Source organism: Mercurialis annua, linkage group LG2 (assembly GCF_937616625.2).
Source record: "Mercurialis annua linkage group LG2, ddMerAnnu1.2, whole genome shotgun sequence".
Taxonomy (NCBI): Eukaryota; Viridiplantae; Streptophyta; class Magnoliopsida; order Malpighiales; family Euphorbiaceae; genus Mercurialis; species Mercurialis annua.
In genome coordinates this window covers 55,577,434-55,597,482 of record NC_065571.1, presented here as the reverse complement: position 1 = coordinate 55,597,482, position 20,049 = coordinate 55,577,434, and the positions used below count along the sequence as shown (strand labels likewise).

Here is a 20,049-nt window from a genome sequence, read left to right as displayed (position 1 = left end):
GTTGCTAAAATCTTGAATGCAAACAATACAATAGTATAGCTATTACAATTATGCAACTTTCTTGTTCCTGAAGCATGCAAAATTAAACAAAAGGTATAGTTGTCCTATAAAAATAATAATTTCTGTAAATACGATCAAGGTCCAGATCGCACGTGATCACCATGCAAACAAGTCACCACCAGTCTACCGTCGGGGCAGCTTTCCCGATTGTGGAGGTACATATTACGCACATGTGTACTCGTGCACTTGGACCATCCAACTTACTGCTAATATACAGATTAATTTAGTTGTGTTAAATTTATTATTAGTGGTCCTCTAATCTTATGGTAGTAAACTGTCACCATTCTTCCTGGACCATTTCTTTTATTAATTAATTACTATCATATTGCTATATATGTTCTTAACTTAAATTTGTCTTTTTTCTTAGAAAATACAGAATTACAAATAATTAACAATTGTGACTTGTATCGATCATTACATCCCCCGATCATAGTCTTTATTAGACTACTGTTTGATTTAAAAGAAAATCTTAATTTTAATATTACAGAAGCAAAGATGATTTTGATATATGTCATCAATGTTATTTATTTGAGTGGACCTTTAAGAAAATGATTGAGCAGTCAAGTGAAATAGTGTATCATTTTTGATCATATGACATTGACCTTCGAACAACTGTAACAGTGTATGCATAAAAATTGAAGAGAGATCAAACTATGGACTGGATTATCTTGGAACGATTGAGAATTGTTGATTCATGAAATTGTAGCGTATAATGCTAATTTTTAACTTTCAATCCAAAAATATTTTAAGTCCCTGTAACAAACAAATGGTATGCAATTTTCAATCAAATTGTTGTATCAAATAAAGCAATTTGTCAAATATATTATAATTTTTGATTTTTTTATTCCATCGATCTTTACCAAATATACGCACAATATTTTTAGGACTGGCGTAGCGCAATAGTATACGTCAACATGTACAAAATGTATCCTACTTAGTGCATATAATATTGTTCCACATCAGTTTCAAATTAGAAATGGATACATTTGGCAAAGGTAGCAAAAATGATGAACCAAACTGCTAAGATTTTAAATTCATAGTATATCTGGAAAACAAGCTTCATTTGTGAGTATATAAGTTCATTTTGCCTTAAAACAATACTTGGCTGGCCATATTTATATGGGTAACTTTCATTGAAGTGCCTCTCTTTTTTCTTTATCATCATAGCCCTAAAGTTTTAAATCATATTTATATTCTCTCAGTTTTTATTTTATTTTCTTATTGTCCCCGATATTACTTCAACAATATGTACATTAAAATTTAATAATGTGACGGTCAATTGAAATCCTATTTGAACCGAAAAATTACGTCTTATGAAAAAAAATCGGTCCAAATAGGACTTCTGTTAATTATTTTTTAATCGAAACGGAACTCTATTGATGTCAAGGTATACAAAATGAAGGAGAATATAATTGCAAATTAAAGCTTGGGGACTATGACGGGATACTAACAAACATTTAGGGAGTGTGAATGAAAATTATCCTATTTATATGATTTTGACCAAGAAAGGGAAAGTGAATAAAGCCCTAGACTTTAGAGGATTGTATTATTTTTGAAAAAGGGCATTTCATTAGATTCTGATTCTACTTTATCATGCAGATGAAAAGGGCAAGTCATGCAGGCGCAGCCTATACAATAGCAGAGGTAAAACAAGTGTAATATTACCAAAATCAATAATGAATTTTTTTGATATCACATGGTATTTTATATGTAAAATTGGACCACCCATTTTTATTTTGCAACTTGTCTTCTTCAATCATTAGACCATCTCTCATGGGATTCATAAGAAGTCTGCCATGGAGTTTTGTTATCTTTTTATGTCTCTCTTTCTCATCTCACACAAATATTTCTTCTTTAGAAAAATTTACCTCAACTTACATTCCCCTTGATTAAATGATATGAGAATAATTAACCTACTTAACTTCATTTTTACAAAGTCCATTGTAAACTTTAGTAATTTAAAATGCATTTTTTTTTCAATCTGAATTACAGATTAAAAATTTGGTCGATCAATGTTGATGTAGAAGTCTGAATCCATCTTACCATGCCGTTTATTTTTTGAATTTTGGCGTTCCATGTCAACTTTGATGGGCAAATCTTCAATTCGTAATTTGAATTGTACAAAAAATACAAACAAGTGTATTACATTGTAAAAATTGAAAATTATGTTGAAATTACAAAACTTGAGCCTAATATATATCTATAAGTGTATTATGGCAAAACTTTACGATATTATATAGTTGATATTGAATAAAAGTAAATAAGATATATTGTTTTAAGAAGTAATCCTAATCAATATAGAAACCGAAAATAAAAAGGGCTTTTTACTCAAATAACCAACATTCAAGTTTGATTTATTTTTATATTGACTCATATTTGACATTTTAAAACTACCATACAAAAAAGAATTTATTACTTTTATACCATTCATATAAATAAAATCCTAATAGCACAAACCCTCATAAACAAGATTATTTTCTCTCTCCTCAGATTTCTCTATCCTTTCCCTCTCAACTCACCTTTTGTTCTTTGCATCAATCCGCCTCCGCCGTTCCATTTTCATCGTTCCGCCTTCATCTCGCCGTTATCTTTCTTTTATCGTTTTGATTTCAGATCTGAAATTTTTTGTTCTTTCTTTTATTTTCAGATCTGTAATTTGTTTATTTATTACTGTTTTTCACCATTAAACATGTATAAAGAGTATTTTTAAAGAATCTAATACTTATTTCATGTTATGTAGAATAATTTTGTGATTTTATAGAATAAAATTCTGTTATTTCTGAATTTTTTTGTGTTTCTGCGTTTTTTTTATTCTGCAAAACGATTTCTTGATGATGATTGATTGCTGAATTATTGTAATGTTACAGTGTTGTTGATTTTATGTTGACTTTATGTTGATATCAACTGATTTTTTTATATTTTAATATTGAAAAATAAGATAATATTGTCTGTGAAATCAACTAAAAAAATTAAATTAAATTAAATTGAGATTAGAAATGATATGGTAGCATCAAGGAGAAGACATATAATGATGTTGACTTATTATAATATTACAGTGTTGATATTGTGTTGATTTTCGGTTGATATTTTGTTGATTTTATCATCGGTGAAGAAGACAATAATGATGTTAAATTATTGTAATGTTACAATGTTGATCTTATGTTGATATTGTGTTGATATTATGTTGATATTTACTTGATTTAACATTAACGAAAAAGAACACGTTATATGTGAAATAAAATAAAAAAATTGATATCAAATTGAAAAAATGTTTAAAAAATAAAAATTAGTGCAAAAAAAGATTGAAAAATTTAAATTAATGAATTTATTACATATGTTGATTTCGTGTTGATTTCATGTTGATATTAAAACTAACGAAAAACATCAGCAGTAAAAAAAAATCAAAATCCAAAAAAATTAAAAAAAATCAAAAAAAATGAAATTAAAATATGTTAAATATTAAGTGCAGGAATATAATGGTGAAAAAAATAATTAAAAATGATGAAAGAAAATGATGGAAAATGTGAATTAATATCAAAAGTAAAGTTTTTTCAAAAAGTAGTATAAAAGAAAAGAAATCTGGTATGAAATGTAAAGATTTACAAGGGGTGGTAAAAAAGTAAATGTTGGAGAAAAAACAGTATTTTATATAAAAAGCCCAAATAAAAATTAAGTCCAAAAAAGTTTATAAATTAAAGATACATCTATACTATATCTAAAAGCACGGAGGGGGGGGGGGGACAGGCAAATTTACTGAATAATCCTTTTCAGTTTACTACTAAATAAAGGTTTTATAGTCATTAACTAATTAGTTATTTAATTAATCACTATTGTAATTAAAATCCTAATTAGAATAGGTAGCTAAATTATCTCCAATTTAATTTTTAATATGTAAATAATAACTAAATTGTCTCCAAATTAGTAGGAATACTTATCTTTTAGTTTGATTCAACTACAAAATTAAAATACTGTATTTGGTCAATATATTATTATTTAAATTTCTATCTTATTATTTTTAATAATATTATTAATAAAATTAAATTAATTATTTAATTATGATTATTATAAAACCAAAAGAAGAATAAATTCAGTATGGAAAAAATTTTAATAACCGAATATATTTACATTTACAAAAATTCTTAACTAATTTAATATTAATTATAAATAAAAAATTGATATAATTATAATAAATTTATTAATATGTTCATTGAGGAGTTACGTTACGAGCCACGTGCATAACATGTAATGCGAAATTAGTATTTTTAAAGGCTGAAAAGTATTTTAGATGATAAATTTGAACAAAAAAACATGTCCATGATGGTTTAGGGGTTCGTAGATCTATAACTCAATTTCAATTTGATATGTTATTGATCTAAGTAATTTCAATTTGATCAGTCAAAAGTTAATTAAGTCCATCAAAGTAAACAAATTGAATTGAAATTGGACTTGTAGCTATTTATTTTAATGTATATATCAATATGGTTAATTTACATAGATCAGTTACATTAGTATTTCTCTCTCTATAAAATTTTTGCTCTCTCGTCTTTCTATTTTTTTTTCTCATTTTCATCCTTTGAAGGATGGGAGAAGATATTTTTCTCGGTGTTAATCAGAAAATTACTTTCTCTCTGCCTATAATATTATTTATTTTGTAATTTTCATCTTTTAATTTAATAAATATCTACGTTAGGGAGCTTTTTTATGATGTGGATCTTATTGTCTGTTTGTTTAGAGCTTTTATGGTTTTAGTTTCATTTTATATTTTGTTTCATAGATCTATTAAGAATTTTTAGTATTTGTTCGGACTTTAAATTCAATTTTTTTATTGATGTAAGATTGTTGGAGGGTTATCGTTCTAACTTTTTAGAATCTCATTGACGAGAGGATCAAAAATACTAGGATTCAACGGATCGAACGGATTGTCGGTCTAATCGGAAGAGCAAATCGAAGTATCTGCTCCAACAGAACTTTATTCTCGTTCGATCCTCTTATGCGGAATTAATGTTTAGATCTGTCTTAGTTTGTTTTATTTATTGTTTGTTAGTATTTTAAATTAAATATTAAAATCATATATTATTTCTGTTATATAATTTTCCAATTTGTAAATTACTCTTTACTAATGAATTATATCTATTGAAAGAATATATTGTTAATTTTGTGTGGTGTTTAATATGAATAGTGAAGGGTCATATCAAGCCACAAATGAGCTAGGGTTCCAACTTCCATGGATTGAGAGGAAAAACAAAAGGTGCTATTCATATCATCCTTGTCAAAATGGCAAATTAGGATATATGATTGTCTCTACACATAGACATGCAAGTTGTAGTGGACTTATTTTGTCTCCTTCCTATTGGAATCTCAATATATACTTGAAGAATCTACCTTTTTAGCTTCAAAGGATCCACCTAGTTCTATGTAAATCATTCACAAAATTGAGATTCCATGTTCTAATTAGGAGTATACAACTTGGTAACTTTTAGTTGTTATTGCTATTGCTAGATATTGGGTTCCACCACCAACTTCAAGCTTAGTGGAGGAGACATTCTTTTGCCCTAATTTTCCTTCTTTATTTCTTGTATAGAAATTTTTATTTTTGAAGGGCTTTTATTAGGTCTACATTATACTCTAAAGCTCACTCAATATTAGGCCTATTGGGTACCATTTCCAACTTTGTGGGATCATTTGTTTTTCTCAATGAGTTTATTGTTGTTGGGCTTGAAAAGACAGTTTTTTATGTGGGAATTTCTTTCTTTTTCTTTTAGTGGGATTTGTATAATTTAAGCAGCATTTTTTTTTATAATTTGAACATGAATTGTCCTGAACGGGTTCCAACTATAAAACGACACTTTTAAACTTTTCACATTCAGATTAATTAACACTTGAGCCGGGTAGGTCCCTTGCGGGAGAAACTCTGAACTCAAATTTTATACGGCTGCATATATGAGTACAGTTCGAACCCGTAATTTAAGTAACATTAAATAGTCATTTCATGCTTTTTTTTATCATTTTAAAAGGATTTTTTTAAAAAATTTAACAATATGATGCTCAACGCCCATCTAATTACATGCCTAGTAAATGAACAAAATAAATTCAAGAAAAAAAATGCTATTTAATTTAATAATTTTACACTAATATTTCATTCGAAATGGAGTCCCGGAATTTTATTTACCATCGACCATCCCTTAAAAAGTTACTCCCTCCGTCCCATAAAGATAGGCCATTTGGACAAATACGGGAATTAAGAAAAAAATAGTTAGATTAGTTTATTTATGTACTTTTCCATTTTTAGCCTTTAATAATTTTTAAATAAATAAGTAATATATTGATGACTAATTTTTGTATTGGTGTATTTTGCATTGATATTAAAAATTGATATTTACTCCACATTGAAACATGGAGAAATTAATTAAGTTGAAGATTACAATGTATATTTATTAGGGGTAACTAAGACTTTTAATTTTAAAATTACTAACCAAAAATAAAAGGTGACTTATAATTTAAGTCGCCCAAAATAAAAAGGTGGCCTATTTTTGTGGGACGGAAGAAGTATATCTTTAAAAAAAATTGAACTATATCTATTATGTACAACACATTGCACAATCGTGGTGCAAGTCCACCTACAAGTTCAAGATGTTAATATATGGTGAGCTATAATATTAACTGTCATTTATTTCTAACTCATCCCAAATGCAAAAGCATACTAGAAGTACAAAGAGAGTCTGTTACAATATCAAATTAATTAGGTGCGACTCTAACAATGATTACAGCATATATGTGTTGAAATAATTAGCATTACTTTTCAGAAAAATATAAAATTAATTCAAAAATGGCTACTAGCATTTTTAAAAACATTTGATATTAATTCATTAAATTAAAGTATGAAATTGAGTAGAAATCTAAATTAAGTAGACAATTGTTAAACCCTTTAAAATTTGATACCTAAATTGTCCCTCATGTCGAACTCATCCATATTACAAAAATCAGAGAATGGAAGAGCTGGCAAATGATTAGGAATAAGCATTGAATCTTGCTGGCTATAAGGCAACATCGGCAAATGCTGCCTATCCAGACCGCCGTAGCTCGCACTATCGAACACCGTCATATTTCCTCCGACCATCATATTCTGATTCTGACTCGTAACCGGTTGATCAAAATAAGTAGACCGCTGCTGCTCCTCTTTAACCACATTGCAAGCCCTGATGCTACTCGACTCGCCCCCGCCGCTGCCATTGCCGTCATTCCCCATCATCATCATCCACATCGACGGCGAACTATTCAGAGGATTCACGTCGAGTACACCCGGAAGAATTTGATCATGCAAAGACAAACTACTCCGATCATGCAGACGATGATGATTATATTGATTCATGCAAACATTATTATTATAAGCCTCTAACTCAAAATTCTTTTGAACCAAGGCATTAGCAAAAGTTGAAGCCATCGGATTAACTTGAAAATGCCCTAGAAAATTGTTACTCTCGCCCCGTTTCTTCAAGATACTAGCCGTTGTACATTTAATCCTGGAATCAAGAGCACCCACTAACAAACAAAGTTCACGAAATTGCAATAAATCTAAACGAGCGTCCCATGATGGATATTGAGCTCCTTTAATAGCTTTTCGAGTTCTTGAAACATCATCGGCGATTTTTCGCTTCCGAGTCACAAAAAAATCCGACAAATCTTGAATTTTCTTCCGGTCATTGCTCTGATCTCTGTACCTTCTAATGATTCGTGTCATCTCGGAGTCATCATTGGGCCATATTTCCCGATCAACCGGACGATTGTTGAACTGTGGACCGTAGATTATTATACTTGCATCAACATCGCAAAGAATGTGAAATTCTTGAACTTTTTTTAACAAACCCTTTTTTCTTTTGTGATAAGTTGTCATTCGAGATTTCTCGTTGGCTATCAGTTCCATATTTAGCTTCCCACGACCCATCTAATTAAAATTTTAAATGAATTAAATCAAGCATAAAGATAATTAAACAATTATAATCACTAACATGAATAAGTATAAGTAACTCAATACAGAAATTAATTAAACAGCATAAAAAAACGTTACAGAATATAAGAACCTTAAATTAGATTGTAACGGTCTGCAAAGTCTTTAGTTGAAGGAGAAAAATAATAATGGAGGTTGAGTTTTGTTCATGAAATTTGCATGGATGAAGCTTTATTCCTCTTATATATTTATGATCGTTGTTATTAAGGAAAACGAATTTTGAAAATCTTAAAAATTTATTACCTTCCAAATTTTATACCCTCTTATTGAGGAATAAATTATATCGATCAGAAAATTTTCCGTTTTAAAAATTGATTCTATCTTAATTATGCAAATCTATTTCTGAGAAAATTTGAATTTTAAACATCAATTTTTTTTTTTTTTTTTTTAGGGTAAACATCAATAAATTAACCAATAATCAAAGACAATAACTCAAGTGTAAGCATATTCGCAAGGTCTCACAATTTTGTGTACTAATATTGTGAACTAAACATCAATTCTTTAGGGATGTATCTATCATTTATCAGTTATCCAATCGTTTTTTTCATCTATACTTTATGCTTATATACTTACTGTATATGACGAGTGGTGTACAAGTAAATTTATTGAGTAGCCCCCTTAGAGCATCCCCAATGGTATTTTTTTGAATAAAGAGCATCTTTTGGAAAATAAAAAGCATTTTAAAAATAAAAGAGTGATATTTAAAATTTTACTCCAACGAACTCTTTAATATCTGTTTTTTATTGTATATAATTTTAATAATTAATAATAAAATAAAAGTATTAAATAATAATAATATTAAATTAATTGTCTCTCTAATATTAAATTTTATTTTATTTTGTTTTCATAAAAAATATTAATAAAATATTAAATATTAATAAAATAATTTTTTAGTTTTAATTTCTGATTCATTTATTTATTCAGTTTTTTTTATTAAAAGTAAAAATATAATATTTAAAAGTAAAAATAACCACCTTATTTTTTAAAATTTAAAATTTTACTATTTGAAAATTGGAGTAAAGAGTAAAAATGGCTCTCTACATGTGGAGAGCCATTTTCACTCTCTACTCTAAATATAAAAAAATAGAGAGTCCATTGGACTCCTAATTAATTGTCAAACTCTTTAATTTAAAGAGTTTGATAATTTTAGAGAGTTCATTGGGGATGCTCTTATATTTTATTACTAAACTATTACTTAATTTTAAGTTCTATGATCATATCCTCAAAAAAAAAAAAAGTTCTATGATCATTAGCTCAGTAATTATAAATTCAATATTGTTATTTAATTATTAAAGGTAAATATAATTGAAATTTAATTTATATAAGGAAAATTATTGTTAATTAGGAGTTAAATTTGAAGTTTAAAATTATAAGGAAACATAAAGTCAATTAGGAGTTTAATTTGAAAAATTTAATACCTATAAGGAAATATAAAGTCAATTAATAATAATTTTTAATAAGATCACTAATAATATTAATATATTTTTATAAATGAAGTGAAATTTAATTTGAAATCTTATTTTACTAACTGTTTAATACTAATATTGTTTTTAGTTGATGGCCTTTATATATATATTTTTTTTAAAAGAAAATTGATATGTTGATTAGTTGATGTAGTCGTTATAGAGGCGATTGGGCCAATATTTGGCAAAAGCCCATCACACATGGATCAAAATTGACGTTACTTGGCCCGTCAGTTATGTCTATTACACGTGGACCAAAATTGTGATATGGTCCGGTCGAATGCAAATCCACCGGCCCTTTCTGTTAAACTTGTTCATGGACGGGCCCGGTAGTTTTAAGTGCAAATCTAAATCAGGCCCGATAAGAGGCTAATATTATTATTTAATTCGGTATTTGATAAATCATTGAAGAGTCTGGAGATATCCGAGCTGCCACAATCATCATCTGAGAACAAGAAAAACAGAGGTCAGATAGAACGTCGGAGGGGATCTCCGACTTTTCGCTCTAACGCTCAAACAAGTAACTTTGGTCGGGAAAGAAAAAAGAAGAGAAAAAAAAGAAGAATTGAGGTGGAAAAGATGTTAAAAAATAAAAAGTTTAAAATAAAATTATAATTCTTTTTACAATTGTTGATTGGGTTTACAAATTACCAGTCGAAATTCTAATCTTATAAAAAAGAACAATGTAGATTCAGTCAATAATTTTTGCTAGAAGAATATAGTTTTATTAGAAAATTTTAATAGCATCCAGTGCAATTGTTTAAATATAAAAAATTTGAATTTAACGCTTCCTAAAGAAATCAAGATCTTTTTGTTAAAACGTAAATATATAAAATTATATAGCAACACTAAAAATTGCGTTACGATGTGTCAATTTACGAATATTTTTATAGACAAATAAACAATCAACTGGTGTAATTTTCTTTGCACGAATGAATGAGATAAGAAAATTTCGATGATTGCAATATGAGATTAAAAAATTAAATTAGAAAGTCTTATGCAATCAATCAACCTACATTTCTTTTATGATTCTCTAGATTCAGTTGATCATCAATTGATCATTGGATTTAAAGTACATTTTACCAAGACTGCAATATGTGTTGTGGCAATTTCAATCTGAATTGCTCAATTGAATTATAAAAATTGTTTTTCATTCTTCAGTTGTTTTGACGGAATGCTTCTAGTATACTTCTTGATAGTTCATCCATTCCGCTCGATAGTTTTTATTAATCTCATACTAACTTTTTTTATCTTTAAATGAATCTTATTGAAAAATTAAAATCAAAAATTTCACTGTATACAGTTCGGATCTCCACCGCATTAGAAGATTGATAAAGAGAACATCGAAATCCATAAAAAGCCACATATAATTTTCACACAGAAAAATATAAACTCCATAGATATAGATATAAAAATTTATAATTAAAAATAAAAATAAAATAGCATTCAAATCCATATTTCTAAAAGATATAAATTTATTGCATAAAATATTAAAATAAGAGCAACGCCGATCAAATATTGATTTGTGGTGTGTCACTTATAAGTAGGGTTGTGCATTCGGTTAGTCGGTCGGTTTGGTCACCGAACTGAACAAACCGAATACCAAAATTTGGTAAAAATTCCAAACCGAGTCGGACCAATTTTAATTTTGACTTGCACCGAGTCCAACCGAACATTTTAGTTTGGTTCGATTCGGTTAAAAACCAAAATTTGTTGCTTTCTCTATTTTTATCTTTTTATCATAAAATTAATTTTAATCTTAAATAATAAGTGTCTAATAAATATTTTTATATATTTCTTAGGATAATTATATGTTCTATGAAATTTATTAATTTATATAGCAATTATAATAATGAAATAGAAACCAAACAATATAAATTTACATAAATTTACATTTTTTTTTATTTGATTGTTCGGTTTTTTGTTTTTTTTGTTTTGTTTTTAAAATGCTTAAACGGAACCTAAAACCGAACACCAAACTTTTATATAATTACGACCGAACCAAACCATAGTCACAAAAAACCAAACCATAGTTGTAATTTCCGTCCGGTGAAACGGTTTGTTTTGGTTCGGTTTTTTCACAGCCCTACTTATAAGCACGCCTTTTTTTGTTGCGACTAATCCAGATCTGACTCGTGTCGCGCATCTGGCATGGTAGGTGAGTCTGTTAGTGGAGATTTTTTTCATTCACAAGGCTCAAACCCGATATCTTACTTAAACGATATCAAACCGCTTACCATTTGAACCAACCTCCGTTGGTATAAACACGCCTTTTCGATTCACCATATATACAGTCAGTTTTGAAATATTATATTTTTTTTATAGTCACCATGAAACAGGACCACTTTTTTTGGCCAGCATATCATTCACGTCAGACATAACTCAGCAAAACAACATCAAATCAGATTAAAAAATTTGATATAACTAACGCAACACAAACAAATTTAGTATTTTATTGTGGTTAGTTCTTTTTTTAATGTTGTCTTTTTATTATTTTGTTATCATTTCTTTGTGAAGGATTTGTGGTCATTTTTTTATTATAAAAAAATTGTTTTTCCTTTTTTTATGAAGTGTGTGTCAGGTAGTGATAGAATGAGATGTTATACTTGTAGTTTTTGATACAAGAAATCAGTTTGCAGATTTTGAAGAAATTGGTCGAGGACTGTACTCTTTTAATGACACAGTTGATAATTTATTTATTTTTTGTTTTCGTAAGTAGAATTATAAATTAGCCAGCGCATGTCAGCGTAAATTGTTTGTTACAAGTCAGGTTATTGGGTCTAGATTTTTAATTTTTTGTTTAAATTTCTAACAACGTAACTATTTCTGATTCGATTTAATAAAATTTAATGATTTTAAATAAAAAATGTCAAATATATATATTTTCGGTTGTACAAGAAAATAATGAACAAAATTAGATGAACACAATACATATTGAAAAATAGAGTTTTTTTTTGCCAGATTGAAAAAAATAGTTAATCTAGTAATTTTGGGACAATGTTTTATTTTGTTTAATGAATTTTCACTTATTTTAAAAAAATTAATTTATATATCCAGAACTATAATACATTTATTGACTATATACTGGAAAAAAAATTAACAGTTTGGTTTAATAATTATTTAATTTATGTCTATTATGTTCAAACAACAGATAAAAATAAAGAACTGTAATTAATAAAAATAAAATATATTTTAATCTTTCAACTTATTTTTATGATAAATATTCCATAATTGAGATAAACTCAACGTGTTTTAATTATCAATCTGAATTTATTAAAATATATGACTAATCATCTAAAAATATCACATTTATAACTTTTTTTTATTTATATTTTAAACTTTTAGATTATCACTTTTATCTCATTTTCTAATTATAATTATATGAAGCCACAATATATTTATATTTTTTTTATCAAATAAACAAGTTATACTTTTATATTAAAAAAAATTGAATTATATAATAAAAAAGGTCTTGTCATACCAAATGTTTACTTGTGACACTTATAGCTAAATTTTTTTAAGTCGACTAGACGCTACTTTGCTGAGTCCGGTCTAACATAAATGACCTCGTGGCAATAAAAAAACAGTTTGGTTCGATGATGGCTATAAAGAAATAAAATATCTTAAAACCGGCTATATTTGGTGAGTGAAACTGAAAAGACTTATTATGACTTAATTTTATTTTGATCGAGCTGAATATATAATCGTCAAAAAAAAAACAGAGAAACATGTAATTAGAAATTGATTACTAAAAGAATTTCCAAACCAGAGGAACAAATATTCAATATGAACATAGAGAACACGACAATTAATCGGTGACATAAACACAAGAGAGAAGAAAAAACTATGAGAACGCGATTAAAACTCAAACTTAAAACAATGTTAAAAAAAATTTAAAAGGAAAAAAAATCATTTTATGACCTGAGTAAAGAAGGCCTTAGAGGTCTTGAATGGACACTGCGCGGAGTTGAATAAGCTGGTGGTGGATTCAAGAACTCAGCATACATCTCCATGAAGAACTTGTCAACAATGTCTAAATAAACAGGACACGTAAGTCTTGAATAATAATGTAAAACTTCTTCAATGTCCAAAACATGATCAACATTGCTCATGTCAATCATCTCTAGCTCCTTTAATTTCTGTGCCACCAAGAAACTCCGTTCTTCATGATCTCTTTTATTATATTCTTGAAATCTTGTCAAACCCTTCATTTTGTTACGACTGTTACTGCTAGCCTTGGTGAATTTCTTGAATTCTCCGTCCATTTCTTGTTTAGGTTCGGCCACAGCCGCCACGGGCGGCTGTGGCGGCGTTACTGTTACGTTGTTTGTTGTCTTTGTTGCTTTGGGTTTGATATTTTGATCTGAATTATCCCACCGGTCACTGAATTCGTGATAGAATTTATCTAAATCTTTGTTGTTGTTGAAGCTTGAATGGACAGTTCTACTCATGTCGTTGTATGAATATGGATTGTTTGATGTTTTTGGTATTCTCTGGTACGAATCAGAAGAAAATAAGGACTTGAAGTTGTTTAGGGTTTTCTGAAAGAGTTTTTTGGTGGTGGAAATGGATTTTCTAAACAGCATGATGGGCTTCAATGGTGGTTGTTCTAGCTAGGTGGGAGTAATGAAATATATAACTTATGTTATACAAATTAAAGATATAAAGATGGCGGATTCTGATGATCTTGTAAAGATTTCTTTATAAGGAAAAGAAAAGTAGAGGAGCCATGAAAGTTTTCTTGAATTTACTAAAGAGAAAAGGAAAAGAAAAAAGGTAGTTTTCTTGGGTTTGGAGTTTGTTTTTTTACGCTCCTTTTGCCTTTCTTGAATTGTGGTTTGTTTGTTGTGATGTGGAGAGGAATGAAATGAAAAAAAAGATGAAGGGTTAAGAATTCTTGAAATGTACTTATGATGGTGGAGTTGGTGTGTAGGCTCTTTAGGGAAAAAGAGGGAGCGGGTATGGTTGTTGAACTGGATCTTTCTTCGTGTGTGCCTTGGCTTGTGGGATTCATTGGCTTGGCTCCTTAGGTATAGGTATGTATTATCATCAATTTACAATGATATAAAAGTTTTTTCCGATAATTGGGAATGGAAAACACTTGTGAGAAAAATAGGATCCACAACTGCCCAACATTTATACCATTTGAGTTATATATTGCTCATTGGTATAGTGTTATGTACTCGCTCTGATCCATAATACTCATTTTCATTCTATTTCCATTTTTACCGGCTTCTTGGTGGGTGCCTTGTTTTGTGAGACTTCATTGATTTTGAGGTTCAGTTTACATGTATGAGCTCGACCTCATGATCAATTAACTCCGACTCATTTCGAGTTTGGAGAATTAGTTTTGCTACAAGTCTTGTGTGAGTCCGAACCAAATTTAAATTCGTATTAAGTCTGTGTTTGTATTTTTATATGTGGAATTCAATTAGCCAGATTTAAATAGATTGAACTCTTCTCAATTGAATTTTTATAGATTAATATACATTTCAATTTAGGTTGGAAAAGCTTTAATCTGACTTCCCATATTATCAACCGAATTTGACTTTTAAATATTCGATTCAAATAAGATCTAAATTAAATTCATACTGAACTAGATTTATATTGTAAAAAGACAATTATATAATCCGTCCAAATCTGCTCAAATACGCACAATGATAATGCATATTGTGGGATTTAAACTTAGTCCTATAAATTTTTTAAAAAATGAGTTATTGATATAATCACGATTGGTTGATTAGACTTTATCTTAACAATTAAAATCAGAAATAATTTAGATTAACTAGGAAATCGACAGAGGTTTACATCAAAGTACCAGATGTATAATTGTACGTAGACAGTTGAATATTCAATGATTTGGTAATATTTGTCATTTGATGTAACTAATTAAGTAGAAATAAGGAATTGTTGTGTTAATTTGATTGCCCCGTACTCAACAATTTATAGTTGAGGGAATTTTAAGTTAATGGACCATCGTAGATAAAGACAACTCCCCGTGAATCACGGAATTTCTGGACTTAATTGTACTACTTTTGATTAAGTCAAACCCAACAAATTACTGTAATTATTGAATGGAGATGTACATATTCTACATCAAAACCAATAAATTAATTACGGCTTACTGTGTGATCTAGCACCTGGACTTGTACATTTTTACTTTTTTTCACCTCACACCTTCTCATTTCACCTTTAAAAACTTATCAACTTTTTTTCACCTCAAACCCTACTAAGTTTTCTTCTTCTTGTTCATTTGGGGTGGTTTTTGGCCATTTTTGGCCAAAAATCACCTCACCAATCTCTCAAATTTAGTTTTTTCATAGTTTTTATCTTTAGTTTTCGAATAAAGTTTCTTTCTTGGCCAATTTTAGTCTAGATTTAGAAATTATTTTCTACCATAGTCTTTTAATTGAGATTAGATCTAATCTAATCGAAATTAAGAGTAGTTTTTTTCATCTTTAGAGATGAAATTGTTTTTTGCGGTGCAAACGACTTGGATCTCTGAAACAATTATAGGCAGCATCTTACGACGGATTTCATCAAGTACAGGTATGTTTTGCGTCAATATCGATGATGTTTTTAATTTTCAAGAGAACAGATGTATCACAGAAGATGTGATCAGTCGTGCATTCGAAGTTAGACTTCTTTAGAACGTTCAATAAATCTAGATTTTATTATTAGATCTAGTTTTAGTTTACAAATTTGGGTGACCATTGGTGGTTAGTTTAGCCCTAGTCGATGACTGTATTTTTACAGCTCTCATCATCTTTTCTAGAATAGTTGACTCAGTATGTTGAGAAACCGTTCATGTAATTTTCGTTATTATTAATGGAAAATTTTGCCTTTGTTAAAAAAAAAACTTCTAAAATAGCCAATTTTATAATAATTTAACGTTTTTTTGTCCAATTAGGACAAATGATTGTTTACAAACGAAAATAAATGCCTAATTGATAAATTTTTACAAATTTAAGTAGCAATTTATCCCCTCAATTTATAAGCAATGAGCAATTAACATATAAATTAACTTTATGAATAAATCAGTGCACAAATTTGTTGATTATGGACAATTGGCTCCATTTTGGCAAATTAGCTTACAAGTTAAAAGGAGCAAATTGCCAATTGAGGAACTATTAACTTACAATTGAGAGGGGGGATTGCCAAAATGAGGCTAATTGACCATAATCATCAAATTTGTATACTGATTTGCCCATAAAATTAATTTATATGTTAATTGTCCATTGCTTACAAATTGAGGAGGCATATTGTTATTTCAGTCAATTTTTACATATGTGTAAAACTGAAAGTATAATTTCACCTCTAAATTTTGCCACTTTAATAAGTGACGCACCTAATCTATAACTACATCCGATTATAGCATTTAACTTTGATTTTTATTTGGTTTTCACTTTTTTTTTTGATAATTTGGGAAGGGAGGAGCGCTTGTTGGAGAAATCGAACCCACGACCTAGCAGTTTGCTGCTTAGCGCTTATGCCGTTTGAGCTATAGCTCATTGGTACGGTTTTCACTTTTAAATTTATGTTTTTTATTCTTTTGAAACATAACACATCTTTTTTATCTTTAATTTTTAGTTCTCTATTAGATTAAAATACTTAATATTATCTCAATTTCCATCCATTGTTTTATATTTCATCAGTCTTGATTTCTCTAAACTTCCAATCAAATATCTCTGTCAAAATTCAAGGTAATCAATAACATATGTTAAAAAAATTTCTTTCTCAATTATATAGCAGGCCAGTATGCATGTTCATGTGCATGGGTAATGTTCAGGCCCACCCACCTAGCCTGGGCTTGGACAACAATTTAATGTCTCAAACCCAGTCTAAGTCGGATTCAAAAAAATCCGCTATATCATAAACGCCCTTGAACTTTTTTTTATTTCTCATATAATTAGTCTGGAAATCAAGTTCATCCGTATTCCACAAAAATAGAATATAAAGGCCGAGACTGGATAGCAAAAATGAATCTCTACAAAAAGTGTGTGGAAAGAGTTGCAGAGTGAGAATAGCATAAAAGCTTGGAGTAATCTTGTTTGGTATGCAGGTAATGTTCCTAGACAGTCCTTCATAGTCTGGCTTGCCTTGATGAATAGGCTGCAGACTAGAGATAAACTGATGAAGTGGGAAGTGATTCAAAATGGTGACTGTTGCTTCTGTAATTCTCACACAGAAACAGTAGATCATCTTTTCTTTGCTTGCAGCTTTTCAAAAGCTATTTGGAAAGAAATTCTGAAGATTATGGGTTTCACCAGAGATGTTCTGGAATGGAGAAGAGAGATCAGTTTTATGACCAGGAGAACTAAAGGCAAGTCTGAAAGAAGCAGAAGCAGGAAAGTAGCTTTCAATGCTACTGTTTATCAGATATGGATAGCTAGAAATGATTTGATCTTTAATAAGAACAAAGTCATGTGAGATGTTGTTGTGCAGAGAATCGGGTCTGATATCCATTATAGGAGTATGTAGTTCTCCTGATGATGCTGTTTGAAGCCTTTTGGCTTAGTTGTTAGCTTGTTCTGTATTCCTGATTTATCAGGGTTTCTTGCAAATCAATAAAATTTGCTGTTTTGGTTGATTGACCAATAAAAAAAATGAATCTCAGACCGTTTTTGGGTTTACATAAAAAAAATAAAAAATTCAAGTAGGCCCAGCTCGAGCCCATTATGAACATGGTCCATGAACAGAACGGGCCACTGAACAAGGGTTGGTAAATTCAATCTTGTTTTTTTAGGCCCATAACTATGTATATTTATGTGTAAAAAGAGGGCAAAATTTGGCAAAAATTTAGCTAAAATGTACAAAAAATGTATTTTAATTTTAAAATATTTTCTAAACCGTAATTTCATCTTTATCTAAAAGAACATTTTTTTTCTCTTTTTACACTTTTAATGTTGTATATAAAACATATATCGTATATACATATAAAATACCTCAAAGATTTATTGTTAATGCATTTCTACTACATAGCAGATAAAGAAAAAAAAAGTAAGGTGCTTACTGAAATTTTAAATGTTGAATAAATGCTATTTTCTAAAAGAAAAACTTATTTTTGAAAATTTTGATCGATTTTAGGGTATTTTTGTTATTTCCCCCTTAATTGTTATGGAAATAATATTGAAACCTTAAAAAAGTTAATTAGTAAAATCTTTAAACTAAAAAAAAAAAAATTTAAACAATATGTTGTTTAACTTAAAACAATTACAAAGTTATTGAACGATTATTTTCTTAGGCAAAATTTTGTTCCCTCTAGAAAAAGTTATGCTTCCGCCCCAGATTTGATAAGCATAAGTTAACGTAAATTTTATTTTATGTTTCCGAAGCTAAATCCATAGCTAAATATTTGGGAAATATGTAAAGTTATTCAAAAAAATCACTTAAATTTAAAAAAAGTTTTAAGTCCAGTATTTTTAATCTTTACTTGAACAATATACATTTATTAATTTGTATACTTTCATTTTTACTTGTAAAAGTATATTTAATCATTAAAAAATATTACACTTTTTAAAACAAATTATGGCCAAACTTTCAAATTGTTTATTTTAGGCTTAAATATGCACAAAAAATCACAAACTTTCGCGCGTTTTTTATATTTAACATAATTTTTTAATTTTGACAAAAAAGTTCATGAACTTTCAAAATTTTGCAATTAAAGACATCGATACCGTTTTGAATGTAAAATGACGCCATTTTAGATTAAAACGGTGCAGTGCAGTTTTGGATGTAAAAATACACTATTTTTCAAAGAAAACACACGTGGTCTTAATTGCAAAAAATTACAAAGTTCATGTTAAATAGCCAAAATTAAAAGATTATGTTAAATACCAAAAGCACGCAAAAATTTGTGATTAATTATACACTTAAGCCTTTATTTTAACGGCGCCCATTTTTTAAATTTTAGTTTCAAGTGTAGCCATTAGTTCAAAATAGAGCAATTTTTTTAAATGATTTCATATTATTCTAATTTACCTTTTAACCATCAACAATTCCAAACATAAAGGACATATTTGGAATTCAATGATTAAATATAGAAAAATACATCGTATTTTTATGATATAGAGTTTAAAAAGTGAAATTTTTTTGAGTTATAAAAAGAGGGATACATTCATTTTGGACTTAATTACTTAAAAACCACTCACTTTGAACTTTTTTTTTTCGTTTATACCTTGATCTATGAAAAAATTCATTTATACCCTGACGTATGTATTTATGTGTCACCTCTACCCGAGACACTAAATTAACCTCTTTTCATTTAGAAAAAAGTTTAAAATAGTTATTCATTTTTAACCTAAGCTAATTAGAGTTTAATTAGAAATGAATTTTTCTCTAAATGAAGGACTATTTTAAACTTTTTTCTAAATGAAAAGTGGTTAATTTAGTGCCTCGGGGTAGAGGTGAAACATAAACACATACGTCAACGTATAAATGAATTTTTTCTAGGTCAGGGTATAAACGAAAAAAAAAAGTTCAAGGTGGGTGGTTTTAAAGCAAAACAATGTTCAATTTTTA

At 28.6% G+C, this 20,049-nt stretch overlaps 2 protein-coding genes across 2 annotated transcripts; both read right to left on the bottom strand.

The window, feature by feature from the left end:
* Positions 1–6,985: 6,985 nt before the first annotated feature.
* Positions 6,986–8,151, bottom strand: LOC126670651 (agamous-like MADS-box protein AGL82). Its single transcript, XM_056104879.1, has one exon. The coding sequence runs from the start codon at positions 8,000–8,002 to the stop codon at positions 6,986–6,988; it is 1,017 nt and encodes a 338-aa protein (XP_055960854.1). The 5' UTR covers positions 8,003–8,151.
* Positions 8,152–13,253: 5,102 nt separating this feature from the next.
* Positions 13,254–14,482, bottom strand: LOC126669452 (uncharacterized). The gene has a single exon (XM_050362919.2). It carries the CDS (start codon positions 14,112–14,114, stop codon positions 13,443–13,445), a length of 672 nt encoding a protein of 223 aa, XP_050218876.1. The 5' UTR covers positions 14,115–14,482; the 3' UTR covers positions 13,254–13,442.
* Between the last annotated feature and the right edge of the window lie 5,567 nt (positions 14,483–20,049).